At 49.8% G+C, this 17,306-nt stretch overlaps 1 protein-coding gene across 1 annotated transcript in view; it reads right to left on the reverse strand.

Moving 5' to 3' along the window:
* The window catches only part of LOC119386412 (GATOR complex protein MIOS), a 727,447-nt gene that overhangs the window by 294,039 nt on the left and 416,102 nt on the right, over window positions 1–17,306 (reverse strand). Inside the window, exon 18 of the mRNA XM_037653722.2 lies at window positions 10,303–10,374. Coding sequence (XP_037509650.1) covers window positions 10,303–10,374 — 72 coding nt within the window. The remainder of the gene's footprint in view (window positions 1–10,302; window positions 10,375–17,306) is intronic.

Genomic DNA, 17,306 nt, shown 5'->3' on the forward strand with positions numbered 1-17,306 from the left:
CGCTGATTTATATACGCTGCCGAACAAGGTAATCCCATAACAGAAATTGAATCATCGCAGAACTAACAATTCATCATGAGCCATAAATACAGAGACAAGGCATGCGCCGGAACTGCACTAACGCGATCAAACTATGAAAACATGCCAGCACCTATGAACTGTCTGTTCGTGTCTTCGCTTCGTCCCCGTCTTCTTTGCGTCATTACAGTTTTTCCCTCAAGTTATGAACCAACTAGCTCAGCAACAAGCCCTGTAAGCCCCATTAAACTTCAATCTAGTGGCTTATGTACTCATATAACTAAAAAAACAAGCTCGAATCATGCAAAAAAAAAACAAAAAAACTTATCTGACGCTGTCATTCCGGAGCCCAGAAAAACACGTCCATCCTCCAGCAAGCGCTACATGCACGGTAAACAAACCGCTACGTGCACGGAAAACAAACAATACGTCGAACGCCACCGTGCGGCAGGAGATGCGGAGGGGTCACTCCATGCGCCACACTTTTAAAGAAAAAGAAGTCAGAGCATTCGGTTGTAGTGCGCTGCTCAAACGAGAAGAAGTAACAACAGTAACAGTTGTTAGTTCGCGCTCGTCCTGTGTGTACCTTTGCATTCTTTTCGAGTGTCCTTCCTTGTGCTTGAGCAGCACGCTTCAAGTGTCGAGCTGTGACCGTTGTTAGTTGGCGGTCATCCTGTGTGTGTTCTTTTCGTCAGACCTTTGCGCTTGAGCGGCACGTTGCAAGTGTCGAGCTGCTTGCCGTTCTTCGTGCGACATTCTAATTTGTTCCTATAGACCCTTTTCATAAATACGCCACCTGACGGTGGGCTTTTCGTCAGTTTCGCTTCGCAAAGGAGCGTGGGATAGCCAGCGCCATCGTGAGGGCATGGAAAGAGAGCCGTCAAATGCGTCAGTGCCGAGATGTTTGTGTTGGCGGCTAGTTCTCCGTGTCATCCGCTGAAATCTCACCGTTTGCGTGCTTGAACGAGCTCTTAGTACTCTCCGGTGGTATTTCTGAGGTGCTTCCGATGCACAATGAGCAACATTCTGTACCCTTCAACGGGTTGGACGAGCAGTTTGGCTCGACTGCCGCGGATGCGGGACCGTGACCACAGCCAATTCGCGTGCGCGCCCGAACCGGGAAAAAAAAGCTCGCGGAAGCTACAAACTTCTCACCGAAGGAAAGGAAGGATGTCACTGTCGCGCAACTATGCGACCGCAACCGGTGAAAATGCTGTCTGCCGCAAGCCACGCAACTATTTTCCGGACGCCACGCGTTGGGTATATTTGTATGCAGTGGCGTAGCCAAGGGGGGGGGGGGGGGGGGGGGAGGCACATCGGGCCCGTGCCCTCCCCCCCCCCCCCCCGAATTTTTTTGCCATGGCACACAGAGCACAAAATGACACTCGACCACATCTACCTGCCCGGCCCCCACTTCAGTTCAAGGTGGTGCCCCCCCCCCCCCCCGAAAAAAACTTCCGCCTACGTACTAAAAAATGTTGACACGTGGATTACGATATGCGAGTACTGTCGCTACTAAATGAACGGTACGCAACTTAATTTTTATTTTTCTGGCTGGCCTTACGAACCCTCGCAGTGCACAAACAATCTCATGCAGGCACTCGGGAGAAGACTATTCATTCGTAAAAGCAAGGCTACACATGGCGCTGTGAAATAAGTCTGTTTCTGTAGCGCTTGAAAAAACTAAGAGCACACGGAAAACGGACGACAAAAAGACACACATATACACACACGTGCATATGTGTGTCCTTTTATCGTTAATGTATTCCTCCGGGTTCAAGCAATGCTTCAATATTGCTTGCTAAATCATAGGAAGACAAATGTAATGTTTATTAGACTGCTATAAAAGCGGAGCCAACACTGGAACTACAGATGTTAATCCGATATGACGCCTGTATCGTAGGAGTAGACATCGTAGGAGTATCATGTAGTGTTTATTGCTTTGTTGTAAAATTAGATAGCCAGCACCACAACCACAACTGATGTTGCACCGGCATTATACCTGCATAGGCTGTTTTTCCGAAACAGTTTATAGACCTGGCGTGGCTCTGTGGTAGAATACCCGACTGCCAGGCAGAATGCTTGGGTTCGATTCCTGCTGAGATCCTAATTTTTATTCTTGGCATTCGTCGAATCAACGCTGCCGATGTCGGTTTTTCTTAACGCTCTCGCATTTAAATTACCAATGTCTGTGGTCGCCGTTCCTGGGTAGATATTGCCACGTGCGTTTCTTTATCACTTTTGCTGTATTCGGTTTTCGGCCACAAAGACTGTCGGCAACGCTCAGCGCGAACCGCGCCTCACTGTTCGAGAACCTTCACGATCATTGTAGATCGTTTTGTTAAGATTGCGCGCAAGACGCGCACACTCGAGCTTATTCTAGAATTTGCAGGACAGCCAGCGATAACGCTGGAATATTCGACGGCACATGTTTAAATGCCGACGCGCTTCACCGCTTGTCAGTTGATCGACGGACGACGCCCTGTTCGCCGCTATCATTGTACAGCGTGTATTGCTGTAGTGCTAGTTCTCATTATCCGGCCACAAGTTCGGCCAAATAAACAGTTTCATTCTGCAAACGCCGACTGCTGTCTTCGTCGACGTCACGACCACGTGACATCTGGTGGAGGTGCTGCTTCTTCCATGATCCGGACGCCCCCGCGAAGCGCTGACCCAAGCCCAAGCCGCGTGGAGGACGACAGCAAAGAAAACCCAGATCGTCGAACAAGCCGCAGGCAGAAGGGACTGCAGCCAGAGCACGGGCTCCTTCCCGAACAAACCAGGCAGCCCAAGGTCCCAACACCCACCGCAGCGACGATGACCGACCCCGTGCAGCCTGTGCCGATCCTACTCCGGCAGCCCAAGGAGCCGCCAACCTTCCGCGGGTCGTCATTCGAAGACCCGGCCACCTGGCTCGAGACTTTCGAAAGGGTCTCAAAATTTAACAACTGGGACTCCGAGGACAAGCTGCAGCACGTTTACTTTTACCTTGAAGACGCAGCAAGGACCTGGTTCGAGAACCGGGAGTCCACTCTTCGAACTTGGGACGCCTTTCGGAGCGCTTTCCTGCAGACGTTTGCAAGCGTCGTCAGAAAAGAAAGGGCCGCAGCCTTGCTGGAGACACGGGTGCAACTACCAAACGAAAGCGTGGCCATCTTCGCAGAGGAAATGACCCGACTGTTTCGCCACGCTGACGCTGCCATACCCGAGGACAAGAAAGTCCGCTTACTCATGCGAGGGGTAAGGCAAGAGCTCTTCGCTGGGCTGATACGGAACCCACCCTCGACGGTCCAAGAATTTGTCTCAGAGGCAACCACGATTGAGAAGACGCTGGAAATGCGTAACCGCCAATATAATCGCCGATTGATTCAAGACAGCCCAGCTGTTCATGCCCTCGGCTCCGACGACCTGCGTGAAACGATCAGAGCGATCGTGCGCGAGGAGCTTCGCAAGCTCTTACCTTCGGCGCAGCCTCAAGTGGACTTGATCGCAGATGTCGTTCGATCAGAAATCCAACAGTCCCTGGGCAACCTTGAACCGCCACTGCCTCAGCCGCAAGCCATGAGCTATGCTGCTGCAGCCCGACGCAACGCCGCCCCTCCTCGCCCGCGTCAAGACGCCGCGCCGCCGCAGCAGTTCCGACGTCAGGCGCCGCCGCCACCACCACCGACGCCATACCGCCCGCCGACAGGACAACCATGCGCCCCTCGAAAGACCGACGTTTGGCGTGCCCCTGACAACCGACCGCTCTGCTATCATTGCGGGGAAGCCGGCCACACATACCGCCGCTGCCAGTACCGACAGATGGGCCTTCGAGGATTCGCCGTCAATGCGCCGCGCCCGCAGCCAGGCGAACGGCCTCGGGACATCGACGACTACCTCACCGGAACACACTGGCAAGAACGACGACCTTCCCGCTCGCCGTCGCCCGGCCGCTACATGTCTCCGCACCGCCGGCAGTACACTGGCCCAAACCGGGGCCGGTCACCTAGCCCGTATCCGGAAAACTAAGGGCAGCAACCGATGGAGGTGCGGTTGCTGTACGACGAACTACCGAAGATCCTCCGCCGCCGACGACGACACCGCAACGAAATCTAAAGAACACGCCGCAAGACGAACGAAGCCCTGACGTCGAAACTTCACGGCCTGAGGAAGAACTGACGACGCCACGTCGAAGCAGCGGAACAAACCGACGCAGCCGTGACCCGACGCCGCGACCCAATTGCAACGCAAGACGACGAACTAGCGACCTCGACGTTCTCATTGACGGCCACAACGTCACCGCTCTCGTCGACACTGGAGCCGACTATTGCGTCATCAGTGGGCCTTTCGCCACGAAGTTGAAGAAAGTTAAGACTGCTTGGGAAGGCCCCGAAATCCGTACCGCTGGAGGCCATCTAATAACGCCGTCTGGAGTCTGCACAGCAAGAGTTACGATCAATAATCGCACGTATCCTGCGAGTTTCGTAATCTTGCAACACTGCTCCAGGGACGTCATACTTGGCATGGATTTCTTAAACCATCATGGCGCCGTCATTGACTTAAGAACCAAGTCAATAACCCTATCGTCGGACAAAACGACACCGCCGGATACGAATCCATGTCACCATGCCCTGAACGTGCTCGAGGATCAAGTTACCATCCCGCCTCGCTCCAGCATCATAATTCCCGTCAGCACCGAAAAAGCTGAAGACATCGAAGGTGTCATCGAGAGCGATCAGCGTTTGCTACTAGACCGCGACATTTGCGTTGCAAGGGGCATTGCTCGGTTGCATGAAGGAAAAGGAAGCGTGATGCTAACGAACTTCAGCCAAGAATACAGACACCTGAGCAGGGGCACGACGATTGCATACATCGAAGAAATCTTGGCCGTCAGCGATGCGTTTGCCTTTTCAGATCATGACGAAGCTACGACGACTACCCCAACACCTGAGCCACCCTTCGACGTAAACCCAAGTCTTCCCGCTCGCCAACAGCAACAGCTTCGATGCCTTCTGCAGAAAAACAAGGACTGTTTCTCGTCGTCATCGCGGGTCCGACAAACGCCCCTTACTAAGCACCGCATTATAACAGAAGAAAATGCTCGACTACTCCGTCAGAGTCCCTACCGGGTTTCGACACGGGAACGGGAGGCCGTGAAGAAACACGTGGACGAAATGCTACGCGACGACATCATCCAGCCGTCGAAGAGTCCGTGGGCATCCCCCGTGGTGCTAGTGAAAAAGAAGGATGGGACTCTCCGTTTTTGCGTCGATTATCGTCGCCTGAACAAAGTCACGAAGAAGGACGTGTATCCCCTTCCCCGGATAGACGACACCCTGGATCGATTACACAATGCAAAGTACTTTTCGTCGATGGACCTCAAGACCGGTTACTGGCAAATAGAAGTCGACGAGAGAGACCGAGAAAAGACTGCCTTTATAACGCCAGACGGCCTGTTTGAGTTCAAGGTCATGCCTTTTGGTCTTTGCTCGGCACCTGCGACTTTTCAACGGGTTATGGATACAGTACTGGCCGGCTTGAAGTGGCAGACATGTCTCGTGTACTTGGACGACGTCGTTGTGTTTTCCTCAAACTTCGACGAACACCTTCGGCGCCTTGAAGCTGTACTTCAAGCAATCAAGACCTCCGGACTCACTTTGAAGCCTGAAAAGTGCCGCTTCGCGTACGAGGAGCTCTTGTTCTTGGGTCATGTGATCAGCAAGGATGGTGTTCGCCCGGACCCGCGGAAAACAGCTGCCATCGCTGACTTCCCGACGCCCACTGACAAGAAGGCCGTACGCCGTTTTCTCGGCTTGTGCGCCTATTACAGACGTTTCGTCAAGGAATTTTCACGGATCGCCGAGCCACTGACGCAACTCACGAAGGCCGACGTCGAATTCAGGTGGGAAACGTCGCAAGTTCAGGCATTTCAAGAATTGAAACGACGCCTGCAGACGCCTCCGATACTTGCGCATTTCGACGAGCACGCCGATACGGAAATCCACACCGACGCAAGCAGCGTAGGACTCGGCGCCGTCCTTGTGCAGAAGACCGACGGATTGGAAAGGGTCATCAGTTATGCTAGCCGGTCGCTATCAAAGGCAGAAATCAACTATTCCACAACAGAAAAGGAGTGCCTGGCCATCATCTGGGCTACATCGAAGTTTCGCCCCTACATCTACGGCCGACCCTTCAAAGTTGTGAGCGACCACCACGCCTTGTGTTGGCTAGCCAACTTGAAGGACCCTTCAGGTCGCCTCGCGCGGTGGAGCCTAAGACTTCAAGAATTCGACATTACCGTCGTTTACAAGTCCGGAAGAAAGCACTCCGACGCCGACTGCTTGTCTCGTGCCCCCGTCGACGCACCGCCGCAGGACGACCACGATGATGACTGCTTCTTGGGAACCATAAGTGCCGACGACTTCGCTGAACGACAGCAAGCCGACCCGGAACTCAGGGGCCTTGTGGAATACCTCAAGGGCAGGACCGCCGTTGTTCCAAAAGTATTCAGGCGGGGATTGGCGTCATTTCTCTTGAAAAACGACGTCCTCGTAAAGAAGAACTTCTCTCCGGCCCGGGCCGACTACCTCATCGTTGTTCCTTCGGCACTGCGACCAGAGGTTCTGCAGGCCCTGCACGACGACCCGACGGCTGGCCACCTCGGCTTTTCCCGCACGCTCGCGAGGATACAGGAAAAATACTACTGGCCACGCCTTCCTGCCGACGTCGCCCACTACGTTAAGACTTGCCGAGATTGCCAGCGACGGGACACCGCCGACTAGGCCAGCGGGACTTCTGCAGCCAATCGAACCACCTCACCGGCCTTTCCAGCAAATCGGGATGGACTTACTGGGGCCGTTCCCGACGTCGACTTCCGGCAACAAGTGGATCGTCGTAGCAACTGACTACCTCACCCGTTACGCCGAGACAAAGGCCTTGCCCAAAGGCAGTGCCGCCGAGGTAGCCAAGTTCTTCGTGGAGCACATCGTCTTGCGTCATGGCGCCCCAGAGGTCCTCATAACAGACAGAGGTAGCGCCTTTACTGCGGACCTAACTCAGGCGATCTTCAAATACAGCGAGACGAGCCACCGCCGCACCGCCGCCTACCACCCACAGACCAATGGCCTCACAGAGCGTCTAAATAAGACCATCGCCGACATGCTGGCCATGTACGTCGACGTTGAGCACAAGACGTGGGACGCCGTCCTTCCGTACGTGACCTTCGCTTACAACACGGCCGTCCAAGAAACGACGCAGATGACGCCGTACAAGTTGGTCTACGGAAGAAGCCCGGCGACGACGCTCGACGCCATGCTACCCAACGTCACCGACGAAGACAATCTCGACGCCGCCGCTTACTTACAGCGCGCCGAAGAAGCACGACAGCTCGCCCGCCTACGGATCAAGAACCAGCAGACGACTGACAGCCGCCGCTACAACCTTCGACGACGCCACATGGAATACCAACCCGGTGACCGTGTATGGGTATGGACGCCAATACGCCGACGGGGACTCAGTGAGAAGCTTCTTCGACGATACTTCGGACCGTACAGGGTACTTCGACGCCTCGGCGCACTTGACTATGAGGTTGTCCCTGACGGCATTAGGAACTCTCAGCGGCGCCGTGCACGACCTGAAGTCGTCCATGTCGTGCGCCTCAAACCATATTACGCACGTTAGCGAATCTGAGGACTGTCATTTTGCTTTATTATTGTGCTTTCTTTCTTGTGCTTATCGTTTATATTACTTTGTTGCTTTATTCTTGTTATTTATTGTTGCATGCATTGGCCTGTTCTGTTTAAAGCATCGGGACGATGCTTTTTTTCAGAGGGGGGCATTGCCACGTGCGTTTCTTTATCACTTTTGCTGTATTCGGTTTTCGGCCACAAAGACTGTCGGCAACGCTCAGCGCGAACCGCGCCTCATTGTTCGAGAACCTTCACGATCATTGTAGATCGTTTTGTTAAGATTGCGTGCAAGACGCGCACACTCGAGCTTATTCTAGAATTTGCAGGACAGCCAGCGATAACGCTGGAATATTCGACGGCACATGTTTAAATGCCGACGCGCTTCACCGCTTGTCAGTTGATCGACGGACGACGCCCTGTTCGCCGCTATCATTGTACAGCGTGTATTGCTGTAGTGCTAGTTCTCATTTTCCGGCCACAAGTTCGGCCAAATAAACAGTTTCATTCTGCAAACGCCGACTGCTGTCTTCGTCGACGTCACGACCACATGACAATATAAACTGTCGATCCCCTGTGATGCATAGCCGTACACTGTGGCCCGTGGTAAACGGGTATGTGCCACACGTGTCTGGGGGAAAGGGTTTGACGACGTACACGACAGGTTTTTACGTTATTCATGTCACAACCTAACAGTCATATTTGTCAAATTCTCTTACCCTCCCATGCAAATTCTGGTCTATGCCAAGTTAAGGAGGCGATCATGAGAGCACCCAGATGCAGGCGGCTAGATAGAAAGATAGATACGTAGATAGAAACGCTCAAAGTGGCAAACCTTCGCTAAGAGATGCTTTGCACTTAAAGTGAATATGACAAGGATAAAGACATCGCTGAATAGCCTGGCAAAAGAGAAAGAGTTAAAGATTGAAAACCATACATTGGAGTGTATACAAGAATATGTCTAGCTCGGACAAATACAAACAGGAGAGGGTAATCACAAAAAGAAAATTCACCACAGAATAAGAATGGGCTGGAGCACATTTGGCAGGCACTCCCAAATAATGTCAGGAAATCTACCACAGTGATTAAACAAAAGTCTACAATTGCTGCATACTGCCCGTTCTAACACATGGGGCTGAAACATGGAAGGCGACAAAGGAACCAGAGAAAAGGTTAAGGACCATACAGCGTGCAATGAGACGTTAAATGATGGGAATAGCATTAAGTGACGGGAGGGTGGCAGAATGGGTCATGAAGCAAACAAGGGTTGCAGATATCCCAGCTGACATCAAGCAAAATGCAGTCCAGGAGTTAGATGGAGTGACGGAACTAAGAAGTTCGCTGGGATAAAATGGAATCACCTTGCATCGGTACAGGACAGGGTAAACTGGAGATCACTGCGAGAGGCCTTCGTCCTGCACAGGACACGCTGAGAATGAGGCTGTACAAGAGGCAGGATGGCCATACCAGGTTAACCCTCGTTGCCAGGAAAGCCAGGCATACATGGAAGGGATTGGGGGAGGGGGGGGGAGGAGAAAAACGGGAGAGACTGACGAAGACGTGGAGAGAGAGACGTGAAATGCAACTGCCGATTTTCTCTGGGTGGGTCAGCCCAGGAGTGGCTAAGTGAAGCAGGGGCCAAAGTGGGTGTGTTGCCTCTGCCAGGGGGCCTCAAACATCCAGTCACCCGGTGTTGGCTAAACCGCCAGGATGCCCTCATCCCCAGACAAGCCTCAGCCACGCATGGTTAGGTGTAGGAGGGGGTGGAACCCCTCAGAGGCTACGCCATCACCAAGTGCCAGCCAAAGCAGACGTCCCTGGGCGGCTGAGCCCCGAAAAGACCCAGTGTCATTGTTTTCTCGACTTACTAGCCAGCAAAATTATTCAGCTTCAGTACAAGCTGCACATTTAGGTTTGTCAGCGTTACAGAAGCCTTCAAGGTGTAGAAGGTTGTTGAAAGGAAATCTGGGGACCTTTCCTTGAACTGTCCATTTTGGTTGCCGCTGATTGGCAGGAGCTTGACGCGCCCCCTGTTTCTGGTTCCTCCGCAATGTAATTCTGACGTGATGGAGCTTCCACATGTCTCGACACAAATGAGAGAAACAGAACGCGCTTCAAAGCAGCGAACGCAGCCTCCCGAGATTCGCTCTTGGCCACATGAATATTGGAGGCTGTGCATTAAATCTGCTTTTGCGATAACATTAGCTCTCGAACTAGGCTTAACGCCGCCTCCCGTTTAGTGCACATGCCTATTACACCATAGCTTGCCGCATTTTGCAGCAACTGAATGTGCGCCGATGACGTCAGGCCCAAGGTGACATGTCCATTAAATGGATAGTTCCAGAATAGCCCCCGTGGCAAACCACCTGATTGCTGCAAAAAGCTACAAAGCAATGCTGTATCTTGGAAAGAAATTCACAGCGATCCTCATCTGAGTGACTAAACCTGGGACACTTCTATGGTGGCTGCTCTACCATCTGCACTAGCCAGGAGGCTGCAAAAGGGAAGCTCAACTATTGACACCTTACACACATGGTGTATGTTTTTAGCGAGGTCAGCTAATCTTAGTGCCTCTAGAGGCCTTACCTGAGCCTGAAATCAGTTTCACTGGACCCACCTGCGGTTGAAGACATTGCCTTGCAGACCATCATGCCTTTGCTTCCATCCACAGAGCCAGAGCACCCGCTCACTGCAAAAAAATATTAAATACCAGAAATGCATAAAACTGCAGGGATGCACATGGTATATCATCACACACCAAAAATATTTCCAAGAACTTAACCATAATGTGTGAATATAAACAAATACTAAAGGAATAGCTAGTCAGGGGCCGTGAAAAGAACAAATAATAATAATAATAAATCAGACGGACTCAACTCATGTACATAACACCCAGTTGGTCATCTTGAAATACAATAAAACCTCGTTATTTCGAAATCCCGCTTAATTCGAAGGGTTTCTGCGGTCCCGTATTTCGCAATGTAAATCTGAGTGGATAATTTAAAGCGGCGGCCATCGCCAGCCCGGTTAATTCGAAAGCTTTGGGTGCCATGTGCCAATTCCCGATCCCGATTTCGCCGCAAATCCACGGAAACGACGGCCTTTAGGAGCCACAGGGCAATGCAGTGTAGCGATATTAATGAGTGACAGTTGAAGCAACCCAGCATCGCTGCTGCTAGCGCAAAAAATAAAGAAAAAAAAAAAGAAAACACGGTCTCGTGGTCAGCTAAAATGTGCGCCTGCGGAAAAGAAAACGTGCTTCACTGCAGCACAGCGGTGACACGCGGGCAGCATGTCGCATGCTTCTCGCAACGTCGGCGCGTCATGATAATAAAAAAAGAAAAGAATAAGAAAAGAAAAGATAATAAAGGTCGGTCTGACGGAATTCATGATGTGTGCGAACCTCCGATTCGCGGTTGCTTCGGCAATTTGTGCACTTGCATTGCTGGCGGAGTTCTTGCCTGCAACGCCTACTTCGAAAACTCAGTTCGAAAACTTAGTGATCATGTTTTCCAGCCAGAACACATTGCGGATTCCGTCACACTGGCCATTATGACATTCTTTATTTTACCAGAAAGAATGGGCGAATGGTTCCATCATGACGCGCTGAGGCTGCGAGGAGCAGGTGACATGCTGCCCGCGTGTCACCACTGTGCTGCAGTGAAGCACACCTTCTTTTCCGCAGGCACGCATTTCAGCTGACCACGAGACTACTTTTTTTTTTTTTTTCGCTGACAGCAGCGAGGCCTGCCGTTTTCCCGGGTTTGCGGCAAAAATGGGACCAAGTATTGCTAGAAAACAACCCTTGGAGCCACAAACTAGAAGGCCAAACGACCACCTCTGATTACTTTCAGTAATTCAAAGTTCCTTGCATCCCGATTTTGTATGTTTCGTTAATTCGAAAGTTTTTCACAGTCCCAGTGACTTTGAATTAACGAGGTTTTACTGTAGTTTTAACTGCACTAGAAAATGGACAAGAGAAGACCAGAAGACAGCACGTGCACAGCTTCTCATCTTCTGTTGTCCATGTTTCTATTACAATCAGAACATTTCAAGATCATGCATACATTCCATGAACGAAAGAAGGGGAAATGTTTACAGGGGCTTGTTTATATGTTAGACACAACAACCAAATGAATCGAACAGACAGTTAGGACAGGAAAAGGATCGAGGATGTTAACTGTCGTCTTGAACTGTAATGTACTAATTGTGACAAATTGAAGTGAACAAAAAATCACCATTTCCATCGGTGGGATGTGAACCCACACCCACAACCATCGTAGAGCATCGGACGCATAATTCAAAGTTTGTGGGTTAGACCCCACTGGCGGAAAGAGTGAGTTTTTGTCCACTTCAACACATTTCTGTTTATGCCACAGTTAGTACATTACAGTTAAGGACACCAATTAACATTCTCTGTGCTTCCTCTGGCCTAATATGATTCAATTACCCACATTGCCACAGCATATCGCTTAGACCATGTGACTAGCAACCTGCACTATGTGCAGTCAAATAGAGAGACCGGAAATGATTCGGACCATAAGGAACTTGTTCCCCAAAGCAAAAGACCTGCACTTGGCCCTGTTGAGTTACTGGGATTCTACAAGTGGTCAGTGTTCTCAGACCGGCCCAGATATCGCTGGGTTGACAAGTATAAACCAGACTTCTCAGGGGCGTAGCCAGAATTTTTTTTGGAGGGGGGGGGGGTTCAGTCATACAGTAGTATGTTCGCACGGGCGTTTGCATGTGTGCATGTATACATACACAAGCAAAACTAAAAAATTTCTGGGCGGGAGGGGGGGGGGGGGTTCCCTGGCTATGCCCCTGCCGTTAATGTCCAGCTGAGCAATGCAGTGACTACACGGTCATGTGCCTGGGTAGTGCACGATTCTTGTATGTAAGCGCTGCGACCCAACAAGCTTGCTAGGCCGTGCGGATGGCAAGGGAGGTAGCCGGGACACACTAAAGGAACCAAGGCCTACGAGGCTCTACTGCGGTGTCGCTGCAGGCCGTAACCTTCCCTGCCGTCATTCAAACAGTGCTCCCTTGCTGATGCACCCCTCATGCCTTTGTCCCCATTGTCAAGCTCTCGGTCTAATCCTCTGTCGGTGACTTCTGTCAACCGGTTCGGCACAAGATAAACGGGAAAGGGCGCGAGCTGGTGGAGATTTTCCCGACCAATGTAGGTGCGCCAGCCGGAGCTTGTAGCATAGGAGCTTGTAGCATATAATCTACAATCTCCACAACCTTTCGATCATGTCCATTATGATGGTCTCTCCTTCTTCCCGTCACCTAAGCTTGCCACAGACGTTGTTTGTCGCCGATAAGAACAATTTTTTCTTCCTTTAGCAAGTCGGTACGTTGCACATTTTTGGCGGCCAAGTTTCTCAGTTCACCCAATTATTCTCTTTGCCAACATTTCCAAAAGCTTTGCAGGTCTTCTCTTTGCTTTTTCAAGAGCCTGTTCAGCTGGTCTTCACTTTTAGCATCCTGCGATATTTCGTAAGGTAGTAGAGATGTAATTCTTTGCCCTACTAGAAAACTTGCTGGGCAATGTTGGTAGGGCTCATTGAAATCATTATACAGTCAAACCCGACTATATCAAACCCAGGTAAATCGAATTATCTTTTATATTGAAATGTTTTCGAAAACGATAACATTCTAACGTAAGTATAGGAAAACTTACGACTACATCAAAAAAAAGTTGCCGGAACCCTTGATATGTCGAACATTGGGCAGTGCGATAAGTTAGCTTTCCCTCACAAGAAGTTGGCTTTTTCTCACGTAAAGGGACTTTCCCGCCTGCATTTGGGAGAATAAGTGGTGTGATTAGGAGGGCGCCATGCCAAGTGAGTAGCAACCACCGCTTGTCATCTCGTGCTTGCTCCCACGATTCCTTGACACTGTGCGCTTCACAGCTCCTTTGATAATGCAATGGCTGCCATAAAATGGAAGCTGTTCTCTACAAATCTGGTGATAATCAACACAATCGAATGTAGAGAAAAGGAAACTGACGCTTTGTGCAGCATCTCAAGAAGTACCCCAAGTATGATACTGAAAAACAACACTAACATTAGGGCCAGGGCAGAACAGACGCTTCCGGCGCCCGACGAGTTCACACAGCTGTGCATGAAGATGTGGTGCATCAACCGTGGAACAGTTACCAGGTACGCAGAGCCCCGGCCGTGGAGCAGATCTCTGCGAGTCTACACGACCAGACCACATGCACAATGCCCTCGGCAAACTCAGAGGCTTTGACAGGAACTGTATGACAACTATTTGACTTTCACGTGCAGCAGTGGGTTATTGTAACTGCTGTCCATCGCTTGATTTGGACATACATGTCAAGAACAAGTGGTAGTGAACATACAGGTTGATCATACATACGTATACGTACAAGTCAACATACATGCTGTATTGCCACACACTAAAAAACAACACACGGCACATACATGCCGTGCACAAACAATACCAGCACACCCTGTAGTGCACGCACATGGACACACAAAACAAGACGCGACAAGCAAAAAAAGAAAAAAGCACACCGAGTGCGCTGCGCCGCCATTTTGATTTCCACCCATCCACAAGGGCCGTAAATGAATGCGCGTTTAGCACTTACGTCATGAATTAAGGCCCCCAATTGGAGGTATACGAAGTAACATGACCCTGGTTGTACCTGATTCTCTGCTGCCTACCTATATCCTTCGAATTTTGATGTATGCATGGTATTGATAAAATCTTCAAAATGTACAAAACAGAGGGTGGCATGTGCACTGTGAAAGCAATGTACCGTAAAATCCCAAGCAAGTGCCCCCCTCCCTTTTTCGGAAGACTCCCCCCCCCCCTCCCAGCATTTTCTCTGTTTCATTCACTCTTTTTATTTACCTGCTGAGGTGAATAAAAACAGTGAATGCGTGCGTGTTCAATAAAGCATTGCATTAAAAGCACGGGTGCGCCTTCCTTGTTCTGAGCGGCTCTTCCACTGCCATCTTGAATTTTGATCCATGACCGAGCAAGGGCCCCCCTCCAAATCTTATTGGATTATCTTTCACCGTAGAAGGGGCGCTTGCTTGGGATTTTACGGCAGTTTTTTGGGGGGTTTTGTTTTTAGGAATGAACGCAGTGCTTTACAGGAAGCAGATCGGGAAAGCAATGGCGTCACGTTGGTTCTGCTTCACCCGAGTGACGACAATCCGATGAAGACAAGTTCAGAATCTTAGGGCCAAATAGTGTGTACGAGAAAACTAGGACTTCCGAGTGCTCTGGTGGATGCAGTCGGTTTCGGTAACGGACACTGAAGATGCTCCTCGGCCGCCAGCATTCCTTCAAATAAAACCCCGAAAAGCTCCCGAGTACCTGTGACCAATAAACCACACGAAGTGGATGTTTCTAAACAAGGGAGGCATCAAAAAGTGTAAAAGAAAGAACGTGTGAGAGAAAATTTATGGTGAACATAGAATTTTTTTAAAACAAATGCATGTGGCTCCTGAAGCAGAGCTTTCTCCTTAGTCATTCTTCAAGGATGAACTTGTTCAGCACATGAGCTACCAAATAGTGTGCCCGAAAAGTGGAACAATCTTTTTTGAGCACTTTGCACCAAAAATAGGATCAGATCAATAGTGTCACTTTACTAGCTTTCTCCTCCCTCATCTGGCAGATCGACAAAATTGTTGAGGTTGCATATTTCTATTATTTATTTTGCAAAGTTTCTGAAACTTTGCTTGATGCATGTTTGGAAGAGCGAAAATTGATCGAAAACACAGAAAAAATTATTTCACCATCGATTCATATTTTGCCTTAAAGGGTTTAGCAAAACTGTAGGCTGCCTATACAAATTATCAACTCGAGCACCATTATGGCTTAAAAAGGCTGTATATTAGGCCCCCTTTTGCTCTCACCTGTCATGCTGTGCACTAGTGTGGGTAGCAGGATCTGGGGTGCTTCAGGGCTCCGTGTTGGGCCCTGTACTATTCCCTATTTATAGTAATAATGATTTACCCCACGTTGTAACCTCTCCAATCGACTTTTTTGCAGATGACTGGATTGTTTACTGTCACATTTGAGGTAACCCTGACGCTAGTTCTTTGCACACGGACATTGCTAATATTGCTAGCTGGTGCAAACCTTGACACATGGACCCGGACACTAACAAATGTAAAGCTTTACGTGTTTCACGTACTACCGGGCCTCCTGCTAACTGTACCCTAAATAATGCTACTCTAGATGCTGCTACTTGATATAAATACTTGGGGAATCTTCCGACTTGAGCTAGAACCATCACATTAATGACAACATTAAAAACAATATTAATCATATGCTAGGTAAAACACTAGTTCATCCAAAACTCGAATACACTTGCTCCATCTGGGACCCTTTTCAGTCGCACTTCACTCATTGCTTGAAACAGCGCAAAATAATGCAGCATGCTTCATATTATCTAACTGCCATTGCACTAGCAGTGTCACGTCAATTAAATGCACCCTATCCTTGCAATCACTTGAATCACGTCGAAAAGCATCTTATCTCATGCTTTTTCATCAGATATTCAACCATCCAGTTTTGAAAGCTCAGTTTGCTACGGCCCCATCTTGTCGCTCGGCTCGTATAGACCGTCCCCATAAGGTACGTGTCACTAGCAGCCGCACTAACACCTTCTATTATTCCCGTGTCCCACGCAAGTCCAAAGACTGGAACCACCTTCCTTTCGGCATCGTTTCCTTTCAGATCACGAGTTGTTTTGTTCCATCTTACACAATTACTTAGGCCCGTATTCTGAAACGCTCCTTACCTCAGACGATTTCCTTACCTTACGTGAGGAGCCCTTCATGCCTCCTTATCTTAAATGGATACTGAACAAAATTTCCGCGGCCAAGATAAATGGCCCAATTGAAAGATTGGGTGCTGAAATTTGTTGAAACAACCTTAATTTCAGCCAGAGACTAGCACAAAATAATGAATTTAATGCATTTTTCGCAAATTGGTGCGTCTAGCGGCCGCGCTACGAACTAGAGAGGAAGTGACGCGAAACTCGCCGGATACTGACTCGCCAACCGTGCTCGCTGCAAAATCGCTTACCAATCGACATCGCAAGCCGCCACCCGCTGCCCCGCGTCTCTCTCAAAACGTGTTTTTACGGTCGGGAAGGTGTACTTGAGAGGAGAGGTGGAGAAAGGGAAGTGGCAGGGCAGGAGAGAGCGTGCCGGTTGCCCCCCTCTTGCTGGAGCATTCGACGTCACGGCCGTCGACAAGCGCATTGGCGTGCAGCCGTCGCGCTCTCGCAATCCACTAAAAATACGGCCAACTGCTCGAAATTACGTGAAATAAACGCTGTTTATAGGAACAGTCGTGTTGTCCGAGTCGAATGTAAGTGTTTTCCTAGATTTCTCAAAATTTTGTTCAGTATCCCTTTAACTTAAGGAGCTCCTTGAGGGTGCCAGCGTATTCTAAAAGCTTCCTTCAACCTTCGTTTCCTAAGGGCCGCCTCACTAAGGTAAGGCGCGTGTTTCACAAGTCTGGAATCAAGAGTACGTGTGAAATACGGACTAAATGTCCGTTTTCAAGCAAGAGTAAGGAATATTTTTTAGCCATAATGACGAATAATAACGTGTACACTGCTTTTGT

The sequence above is a fragment of the Rhipicephalus sanguineus genome, chromosome 3 (genome assembly GCF_013339695.2).
Source record: "Rhipicephalus sanguineus isolate Rsan-2018 chromosome 3, BIME_Rsan_1.4, whole genome shotgun sequence".
Lineage (NCBI taxonomy): Eukaryota > Metazoa > Arthropoda > Arachnida > Ixodida > Ixodidae > Rhipicephalus > Rhipicephalus sanguineus.